The sequence below is a fragment of the Castor canadensis genome, chromosome 1, assembly GCF_047511655.1.
Source record: "Castor canadensis chromosome 1, mCasCan1.hap1v2, whole genome shotgun sequence".
Classification (NCBI taxonomy): domain Eukaryota; kingdom Metazoa; phylum Chordata; class Mammalia; order Rodentia; family Castoridae; genus Castor; species Castor canadensis.
The window spans coordinates 139,642,993-139,653,869 of NC_133386.1; the positions used below are offsets into that span (position 1 = coordinate 139,642,993).

The window sequence follows — 10,877 nt, forward strand, 5'->3', positions numbered from 1 at the left end:
TGGAGTTTGAACTCAGGCTCTCACACTTGCTAGGCAGGTGCTCTACCACTTGAGCCACTCCGCCAGCCATTTTTTATGATGGATTTTTTCAAGATAGGGTCTCTCGAACTATTTGCGGGGGATGGTTTCAAACCATGATCCTCCTGATCTCAGCCTCCCTAGTAGCTAGAACTATGGGCATGAGCCACCAGCACCCATCTTGAAATTTTATATTTATAAATAAATAATGAAATACGATTGCCTATAGGATACTCCCTTATATTTACAATGAAATAGCAACCTTGAAATGGTTTTGCTGAGTGGTGCAACCTCACTATATATGAGTTTTAGAACATTTTTATTCCTTTGATAATTTAATTCCCCCTTATGTCCATTTACAATTAATCTCTACTCCCTTCTCCAGTCCCAGGCAACCACTAATTTTCTTTCTGTCTCTAGAAATTTGCCTTTCCTGGACATTTCATGTAAGCAGAATCATACACTTACTTGTCTCTGGTTTCTTTCAATTAGCATAATATGTGTATGTATGTATGTGTGTATGTATGTGTGGTACTGTATTTGAACTCAGGAATTCACACTTGCCCGGCAGGCACTCTATCACCTGACCCACTCTATGAGCCCAAATTTTAGAGTTCAACTTCTTTTTATTGGTGGGGGCAGGAGGGGAGTACTGGGGTTTAAACTCAGGCTTCATGTGCTCTACCACTTGAGCCACACCTCTGGCCCTCTTTTAATTTTCTTAATGTTGTCTGTCAAGGTGGAAGAGTTTTGAATTTTGATAATGTCTAATTTACATTTTTTTCACTTTTATGGAGCAACTTTTTGCTCCATAAAAGAAATAAATGATGAAGCCAGGCATGGTAGTACATGTCTCTAATCCCAGCTACTCAGAAGATGGAGGTAGGAGAATCAGAGATTTGAGGCCAGCCTCGACTACATAGGAAGATCTTATCTCAAAAAAACAAAATAAGCCAGTGCCAGGTGGCTACACCTGTAATCCTAACTACTCAGGAGGCAGAGAGCAGGTGGATCACAGTTGAAAGCCAGCCCTTCAGTTAGGAAGACTAATCTGCAAACAACCTATTACAAAAATGGGCTGGTGCAATGGCTCAAGTGTGTTACCATCCATGAGGCCCTGGGTTCAATCCCCAGTACTGAAAAAAAGGGGAGAGAAACTGAGAGAGAAAAAGAAATGATGAATGAAAGCTTTCTGTATTCTAAGAAATCTTTGCCTAACACAGGGTCTGAAAGATGTTGTTTTCTTCTAAAAATGTTAGTTTCATTTATTACATTTAAGTCTACAGGCCATTACATTTAAGTGTATATTTAAGACCATTTTAGTTAATTTTTGTGTATGGCCGAAGTGAAGGTCTAAGGTCACCTATTTGCATCTCTGTGAACTTCTGCATGTGGATAACCAGTTGTTCCACTGCCAGTCGTTGAGCAGTGCATTACCCAAAAGCAGTCCTTTTCCCAATACATTACCTTGGCACCTTTGTCAAAAACCGACTAACTCTCTGGGATGCAGCTCAGGGCTAGAGCACTAGAGCACTCTTGCCTAGCATGCACGAGGACTGGGTTCCTTCCTTGGCACCATGAAAAAATCAATTAAGTATAAAAACAAGAATTTATTCCTGAACCCTCAGTTCTGTTCCATTGATCTGCTTAGCTTTATGTCATTAATACCACTCTAGGTTCTCTTGACATGGAAAATTATTTATTAATACATTCTGCAAGCCATTGACTCTTTAGAACCTGAGGAGGCAAATACAGTAAGTAGGACCCAGACAAGAATTGTTACTTTTAAAAATGATCCAGAACAGCATAACAGGATTTTTATGAGGTATGTTGGATTGAGATAGCCTTAATCCTAAATTTCTCGAGTGCTAATAGAAAAATCATATTTGCAAACGGTGTCACAAGTTCTGCAGAGAGTATGATACATCCATTGCACCTTGTCATAAGACTGGGGTGGTGGCCAGTGGATTGCTCCATTTTGGGGTTGATACACTCATTTGCATAGGTTCGAAGGTCTGGTCCTCCTTATTGGGACCTCATGGAAAAATGACATTTGAAACTCTGTGTTATAGTGTTATAGTTTGGATATGGGTTGATCCCCCAACAGGCTCATGTGTTGAAGGCTTGGTCCCCAGTTGGGTGGCCTCTTGAGAGGTGATTAGACCATGAAAACTCTGACCCAGTCAACAGATTGATCCATTGATGGAGTCACAGTGTAATGGCATTATTGGGAGGGAGTGGAAACAAGGAGGTGGGCCTCAGTTACAGGAAGTAGGCCACTGGGGGCGTGCCTTGGAGGGGACACATCTTGCCCCAGGTTCCTACCCTTTGTCTGCACCCTCCTCTGCCACATGCTCCTGCTACCATAATGTTCTCAACATAGGCCCAGAAACAATGGAGCCAGTCAACCATAAACCAAAACCTGTGAGAGCACAAGCCATAACAAATCCTTTCTCTCTTAAGTTGTTTTCTCAGGTGTTTGTCACAGTGTCGATGAGGCTGACTAACACAGCATGCCAGAAATAGAATCTGGCCATAAGATAAGAAGGCCTTTGTAGTAGCTATAGGTTGTTTGCTTAACCTTGTGATTCTCCGCTCCTTCCAGACACATGACAGGATTGTGTTTTCCTGGCTTCTCTGAATTTAGGCATGGTCATGACTTGATTTGACCAACAAGAGTTCATCAAGTTCTCTTTTCCTGTCTCATAGAAGGACGTGATAAGATGGAGCCTCCATCAACCCCGGTCCCCGGCTACAAAGTAGAATTCCCCTGACAACTCACATCCAACATTGTATCTTGGGCAAGAAATAAATGTTAGTTGTTTTAAGCTACTGGGGTGTTAGAAATGTCACTATAAGCACACCTGGCTTATTAGAGCTGCTACCCACCATACTTAACATGGGAAAACTGCCTCAAACCTTTTCAAATGATTGGTTTGGGACCTGCTTGAGGAATCTAAGTTTGAATTCCAGTCCTTGCTCTGCCAGACCAGTTCAGACCCAGCTCCTCTGGACAGGCATAGACCCATTATTCACTCCAACTGGGGAAAGAGCTTGCTGCCAAGAGATGAGGGCTGGGACATGGCCCAAGTGGTAGGGCGCCTACCTTGAAAGCTTGAGGTCCTGAATTCAAATCCCAGTACACACACACACACACACACACACACACACACACACAAGAGTAAAATGAGCCAGGCACAGGTGGCTCACGCCTGTAATCCCTCAAGCCTACCTCTCCATTTGAGAGCTGAGCACAGCCTAGTTGTCAGCCCTGGAAGACTGGCGTCCAATTTAAATGGTAAACTGGGCATGGTTGTAAGTTAAAACAATGGTTAAAAAAAAAATGAAATTGAGAGCTAGGAATGTGTCCTAGGCTAGAAGAATCGTTAAGTATCTGACTAGTTCATACTGAGTGTCAGAGCTGGGAACTTAACCAAGCACAACTGGCTTCAATCGATGGGAGCCGGGAAGCAAAACAATAACATTCCAATTCACACCCAAATAACTCCCAAGACCAATGTGGAGTGTTTGGTTTATTTAAGCTGATGGCCAGAGGCCCCACCACGGAGCAGGAACTGAATAGCTGGGAGGTGTGAGGCACAGCAGGACAGGGATGTGCAGATACCAGAGGCAAAGGCACTCAGGTGAGCAGCCAGAGCAGCATTAGGGACAGGCTGGGTGGCAGAAACCAGGCACCATGGAGCCGAGCTCCACTCATGGCCTCAGCATAGAACCTCGCCACCTCCTCGTTGGGGTTGCCCTGGGCTGGGTCAAACCACATCTGGATGCAGCGGCCGCTCCCTCGGCTGTAGTTGCTGACCTTGTAGGAGTGACTCCAGATTTCCTCACATAGAGCAGCAGGCGTAGGGAAGTAGAAGTCAAAGGGATGGCAAGCAGCTCCCACAGGGCACTGGTTATACCCTGTAGGAAGGATGGGCCACCTTTAGCTCCTGTGCCAAAAGCTATCTCTGATTATGCCATCTCTGCAACCCCAAACCTTCACAGAGCAGCTCCACATCCCCTATCTCCAACTCCCTCCTCACCACGGCCCTCAGCCCTCACCTGAGGTCCAGTTCCAGCCCTTATGCCAGTTGCTCTTGCAGGTGGAGGAGGTGCGGCAATCCTCCCACCAGCGTTGACAGTCCTCTTTGCACAGGGGCACGTCGAGGATCCGTTCTTTGCGCCAGTTCTGGTTCACCTGAGAGATTTTGGTCAATAAGAGGTCAGGTTCAAGAACCTCAGTAACCCAGCCCTGGACAGAACCAGAGCTGGAGGCACAGCCTATACAGATGTCTGGAGAGCTCAACTCCTTGACTAGTTCAGGAGTGCCAGGAGGACATAGGTACCTGCTGAATCCAGGGTCCCAAGTTGGGGGAGCACTCATAGAGGCAAGTGTCCTGGATGAAGTGCCGTTTGCAGGCAGGCTCCATCTTTCCACAGTGGTCCCAGTTGAAACTGTATAAGTAGGAGATATCCTTATGGGCTTCCTGGCTGGTGTTGGTAGAGCAGCAGGAGTTCTTCTTCCAGGGGCTGCACTGGATGGGAGAAAGTTAAGGGATGGGGTCCATGGCCAGCACAGCCAGAATATTCCCCCTCTCCTCTCCCGCCCCTGTAGTCCTTGATTCCCCATTTTAGTCAACTTCATCCAGGGAAACACTTGCTGTAGGGACCCTTGTTGGGGGAGGGGCTCTCAGAGGCTACGGAAGTCCTGGAGGTATAGGCCTTACAAAATTTACTACTTCACATCTTTTTTTTCCCTGGCAGTACTGGGGTTTGAACTCAGGGCCTCATGCTTGCTAGGCAGGAGCTCTATCACTTGAGCCACTCGACCAGCATTTTTTCCTTTATTTTTCATATAGGGTCTTGTGTTTTTGCCTAGACTGGCTTCAGACTGCAATCCTCCTACCTATGGCCTCTGATGTGGCTAGAAGGGCAGATGCATGCCACCATGTCCAGCTTACTGATTGAGATGAAATCTTGCTAACTTTTTTTCCCATCCCCCCATCCTCATCTCTGCCTCCTGATTAGCTGGAAGTAAGGTGTGAGCCACTATGCCCGGCATTAATTCACATCTTTACCAAGCTCCTATTAACTCTAACCCAGGCTCTTTTCTAGCAACTGTGAGATAATACGATAAACACTTATCACATGATAAGTGCATTGGAAAAAAACAAAGCAGGGAAGAGGGAGACTTGCAGTGTCACAGGGTGGCCAGATTAAGTCTCATTGAGGTGACAAAGACAAAGGAAGAAAGTTAAATTTCAACTCTAGAATAGTCAGAATTACATAAATATTCAATACACACTTATTGAATAAATGCAGTTTAAAAAAAATAGGAGCTCAAGGTGTAGTTCAAGCATTACAGAACCTGCTTAGAAAATGCAAGACCCTAAATTCAAAACCCAGTATTGTCAAAAATGAAATAAAAATAAAGGCTGAATAAGTTCAAGTCAAGGTCACTTGAGGTAACCAGGTTTTACCAACACTTGTCAGTCTGTACCTGGAAGCCACAAGTCCTGTGATTCAAAACAAAAGCAAACTGCTAGGCACTGCTGGCTCAATCCTAGCTGACATTGGGAGGATTGTGGTTCAAGGCCAGCCTGGGCAAATAGTTTGTGAAACCTCATCATCAAAACAACCATAGCAAAATGGACTAGAGGTATGGCTCAAGCAGTAGAGCATCTGCTTTACAAGCATGAAGTTCAAAAGTTCAAACCTCAGTTCCAGCAAAAAAAAAAGAGCAAAGGGATTGTGGTCATTACCTGCTAATGGAATCAAAGTGAGTGCTTACATATTGAAATGCACATTACAAATTACTTTACTTTTCACTTTTTATTTATTAAAATTATTTGGTGAGGCTTGGGTTTGAACTCAGGGCCTCTTACCTGCTAAGCTGGCCTTCTTACCACGTGAGCCACTTGTGAAGCCTTTTTTTGTAGTGCATTTTTTTGAGGTAGGGTTTCACAAACTATTTGCCCCAGGCTAGCCTCAAACCTTGATTTTCCCAGTCTCAGCCTCCCAAGTAGCTAGGATTACAAGTCACTGACACCTGACTTTTTTATTTTTTTTGTGACAGAGTCTACTATGTTACCCACTCTGGCCTCAAACTCCTCAGTTTAAGCAATTCTCCTGCCTCAGCCTCCCAAGTAGCTGGCCTCTTGCTTTTTTCTTTATAGTTATCACATCACATTGACTTTATTAAATGTTTAACTAGACTCAGGATATTAAGGGCTTGTGACCTTTTATTTTTAATTGTTACAGGATGGAGCTCTCTGGCCCAATGGGGTTGGTAAGTATAACCCAAATGTTTGCCAGAATGCTTGAATCCAAATGCTTGGTGGCCAGCCTCATGGTTGTGAGAGGGCCACCTTTCCCAAGCTGTGTAGGGCCAGCAGAAAGGACCCCTGGAGGAGCCCTTCCCAATCTACACCCCAAAATCCAAACTACCCCAGAATGGGTCTCTTCAACTCTATTCCCCACACTCCTTTCTGCGCCAGCTTCCTTATTTGTGCAATGCGGAAACCAGCAACCAAGGTGAGCCGTTGGCATTCCAGGGACAGCATGTGCAAAACAGTCACCCATGTTAGTGTAAAATGAAGGTTTTCTCAGGCAGGTCTGTCCACCTGCACCACAGAGCACAGGTTGACACTTCCATCTCCTGACCTCCCTTTCCTAAATCAGCCCCATGCATGTCACCCCAGGTCACCTCTCAACCTACCTGTTCATGCAACTTGTCCTCCGGGCCTGGCTTTTCCTTGTGGTGCTTGGCATCCATGCAGACATTAAGAAGTTCAGTCCTGGCCGGAGTAGTCTTGGACTGGGCACCCCATACAGCCACCCACAGCAGGAGCACCAGCTGTGTTGTCATCAACTTGACCATGTCCATACCTGAAGGAAGAGTTATGATCACTGGCACCAAGGAATCTGGAGGTGGAGCCTCAAGATGGGCTCAACTCCAGTAGGTGGAGCCTCCAATGCTGGATCTCATGCTACCTCCTCCCCCTGTCTTCTCAGACCCAGTGAGGGATAGATCAGACACCATCCAGTAGGGACAGTCTCTTCAGCCTCTCTGACTTCTCCAGGTGTTTGTAAGGATCAGTGATGCAACCAGAAGTCAAGGGTTGCTGGGTGTGGTGACACACACTTAATCCTAGCACTCAGGAGTCCGAGAGGATCGGAGAGTTCAAGGCCAGCCTGAGTTACACAAGGAGACCCTGTCTCAAAAAAACAATAATAATAATAATAATAATAAAAGATAGGGTTTGGGCAATGCACAGAAATAGCTAGAAGTTTGCCATATGCCCACAATCCTGTATCCAAAATCCTTGGTAGCAAATGTTTCAGAGTTTAAAAAGTGTTAAGATTTAGCTAGTGCCTGTGGCTATAATCCTAGCTACTCAGGAGGCAGAGATTATGGTTCAAAGACAGCCCTGGGAAAACAGATTGGGAGAGGCTGTCTTGAAAAAACCATCACATAAAACGGCTAGGAGTGGCTCAAGGTGTAGGCCGAGATCCAACCCCAGTTCCACAAAAAAAAAAAAAAAAAAAAAAAACGATTTTATGTAAGTTAATACATGAACTATGATTTACATGTACCCAACAATCAAGCATATATTCTGTGGTGCAATACTGGAGGAATAAATAAAAACTAAACATAGTCTCTCATTAATTTTCAGGTCAGATTTTGGCACCAAACGTCTTGTGTAAGTTTATGAAAATACTCTAGTTTTAGAGCTACGGGGCTTTATTTGTTTGTTTGTTGTTTGGAGACTGAGTCTCTCTAGGTTGCCTTGGACTTCTGGGCTCAAGTGATCTTCCTGCCTCAGCCTCCCCTGTAGCTGGGACTACAGACACCAGTCCAGGTTTTTTGTTTTTTTAAAGCCCTGTTTCCAGAATTTTTGACTGTACTATGTAAGCTGATCCAGTAGGTTCCTCCTAGAGATCCTGTTACCTGGGGGATGTCACAGCCAGCTGAGCAGTCATGGGACCTTGAGACCCCATCCCCTACCACAGGGCTAGCTTCCCCTCAACCATCATAGCAATCCTTCAACTTCAGACACTGAATTTTGAGGTCTCCCGGGACTTCCTAAAGTGCTCCAAATTCTTTTTCCATAAGTCTTCTCCATCTCTCAATCTCAAGCCCATCTTCCACACATGGGGCAGTAAAGTGAATTTGTCTACCCTGATTACAAGGTGTCTTGCTTCCACATTGCTCCCCTCTCCCTAAGAACTCCAGTGCCCTGTCAAGGCCTGAGCTGGGGGTGGGGGTGGCATCCAGGCTGACTCTGCCTAGCAGCTCTGAGTAAGCTTAGAATTAAATTCCCACCCAGCTTTCTTCTCCACAATGCATTATTCTATTTATTAATGTTCTATTTATTGCAGTGTTCAACCATTCATCCACTCACTTGCTCATTCACTCCAGAACCCAATCCCACCTCGATTGACAGGTTCACTATCTCCAGGGCTGGGCCAGGGAAACATGCACTGTGGGAGCAGCAGTGGTTTCTTCAGACCCGGCTCCTGGAGGGAAACAAAGCTTGACTGCTTAGAGCACAGGTTAGATCCTGTTCAGCCTGGCCCAGCCCTGCCCTCACTCCATCCTCTGCTTGACCATGGGGGCAGTACACACAAACTGTCTTCAGGCTGTTCATTTGAGGACTGAGTACTCAGTCTGTACTTTCTAGTCTCACCTTAAGATCTTGGTTCAGCTGCAACACCCCTCACCAACCATCACCCCCACCACCACGTAGGGACCTGAGAGAGTAGGAGAGCTGAGAACTCAGTGCTGGGCTGAAGGTGAGAGCCTTGGCTTGGACACTGCCTTGAAACTTAACCTTGGGCAGGCCGTTGTCTGATCTGAACCTCACTCTCCACCTCTGGATTCTCTGGGCTTTTGGCACACAGAGGGCTCTCCTAGTTCAGCAAATACTTTAACACATGCTGGGAGTACCATAGGGTGTGTGGCCTCTGATGGGATGGGGGGGAGGGCGGGGGGAGTAAGTGGCATACCTGGGAGAGAAAGCTGCTCTCAGACTGGCTCAGGCTTCTGCTGTGTTCTACACTCCCCTTGCTTTATTTCAGGGGACAGCAAGGTTTAGTGGCCTAGGAGACCAGGCCAGGAGTGGCCAGGAGGGCAGTGGGGCAGGCAGTGGGAATGGAGCCCAGGAGTGGAGCCTGAGAGCGACCGAAGGCCATTCAGCTGTTAATTATTGCACGGAGTACTAGCACGAGCCTCTGTGGAGATGAGGGGGTGGATTAATAGTGCAGGCTTGGGCTGGGGTGAAGCTCAGTGACAGAGTGCTTGTCTAGCATGTATGAGATTCTGGATTCAATCCCCAACCCTGAGATTAAAAAAAAAAAAGGAAGAAGAAGAAAGAAAGGCCAAGCCAGTCCCCAAGCTCCACCCACCCCCTTTCCTCTCAGAAGCTCAGGTCTGATAAAAATCTTGCAGCCTGAGCTGCCAAGATCCTTTGGGGTAATTTCATCAATTTCCACCATTCCCTGTTGTGTTTGCTATACAGAGGAGAATGAGACCCAGAGAACCAATGGCCAATGTCAGGGTCAGCACTAAAACATAGGCTTCCAATAGCTGTAGAGAACAAGAAACTCCCAAGACTGCAACTTGCAGGGTCACCAGCTCCTCCAACCTCTCCAGCCCAGGTGTCACTCACTTCCAGACAAAATAACTGACTTTTCCCCCTTCCCTGTTATTGGAGTTTAAACCCAGCACCTTGCCCTTGCCAGGCAGACACTCTACCACTTGAGCTATACCCTCAGCCCAGCTTGAATCTTTTGACTAGAACCTCAGTTGTTCGAAGGGACCAAGCCTCCCTTTCCCTCCCCACTTACCTGCCACTTAGGGATCCTTTCCACAGCTTCTTAGAGTCTGGGCTGGGCTGGTGAAGTGGCTCAAGCAGTAAGAGCACCTACCTAGCAAGCATAAAGACTTGAGTTCAAACCCAGTGCTGCCAAAAAACAGTCTGGACTAATTTAGACTCCTCCCATAATCCCACCCCAGCCAAGGATAGAAGCTTTCCTTTTTGGCCCTCTGAGCACATGGTGATACCACTAGTGAGAGAAAGGAGTGAGGTGACTTGGACAGGATGAAATGCAGAGCTGTTTTGCCAGCTGTCTGTGTGTCCTGGAGGAAGGGTCCAGGTTGCACACAGATGTGGGAGCCACCAACCTATGCACCTCTGTAGAAGTTTAGGAAAAAAGCCCTGGTGAATGCCACAGGTCTGGACCTGGGAGAAAGAGGCAGGGAGCCAAAGGAGGCAGTTGGATGTGGAGGAAAGTCAGCCAAAGAGGAAGGCCCTGCAGGGCCTGACTCCAGGAGATCCCTGGTTCTGTCTTGCTGCCCTGATCATGGGCTCAGTAGTGAACTGTACCTGAATCCTGTGACAGCCTGGGAGGGTTACATTCTCGGAAGACCTCAGCAGACAGAAGGCCTCATGAGCCCTCAGACCTCCCTCCTAGTTTTTAAGTCCAAATCGGTCAGCTGATTGAATTAGGGTGGGTCAGGTATCATATCTAGCAATGCCTGAAGATGGGGCCCCTTAGATGGGACCTGCCCTGTCTTCTTCTTCCCCACCCTGGGGGCTGATCATTAACTGGGCTTTATGGCTCCTCCACTGCAGGAATGAGGTTTGTCCCCTGGGCTAACCTCCTGAGCCGAGTGCTTCAGAATAAGTAGCCTGAGTTGTGAGTGTGGACTTCAGTTCCTGGGGACTGAACTCCTCATTGAGTTTCTCTGAATACGGGGCTGGGGGTGGGGGTAGGGGTGGGTGGGAGGGTGTCTAACTCTGGAGCCTGGGTTCTAGGACCATTTGGCCAGCATGAAAGGATGAAGTCTAGAGAGT

General features: G+C 46.8%; 1 protein-coding gene across 14 annotated transcripts; it reads right to left on the reverse strand.

Moving 5' to 3' along the window:
- Nucleotides 1–3,538: 3,538 nt before the first annotated feature.
- Nucleotides 3,539–10,561, reverse strand: LOC141410401 (folate receptor alpha-like). 14 transcript variants are annotated; one of them, XM_074083893.1, is made up of 8 exons: nucleotides 10,407–10,561; nucleotides 9,868–9,948; nucleotides 9,028–9,252; nucleotides 8,454–8,538; nucleotides 6,737–6,906; nucleotides 4,365–4,553; nucleotides 4,081–4,216; nucleotides 3,539–3,939 (listed from the first exon to the last, which is right to left on the reverse strand). In XM_074083893.1, the coding sequence occupies exons 4-8, from the start codon at nucleotides 8,497–8,499 to the stop codon at nucleotides 3,659–3,661; spliced, it is 822 nt and encodes a 273-aa protein (XP_073939994.1). In that variant the 5' UTR covers nucleotides 8,500–8,538; nucleotides 9,028–9,252; nucleotides 9,868–9,948; nucleotides 10,407–10,561; the 3' UTR covers nucleotides 3,539–3,658. The 14 variants fall into 14 exon arrangements, with proteins under 14 accessions (XP_073939994.1, XP_073940027.1, XP_073940021.1 ...); XM_074083926.1 differs by having other exon boundaries at nucleotides 9,868–9,944; nucleotides 10,407–10,529; XM_074083920.1 differs by lacking the exon at nucleotides 10,407–10,561 and adding an exon at nucleotides 10,263–10,381.
- Nucleotides 10,562–10,877: the final 316 nt, after the last annotated feature.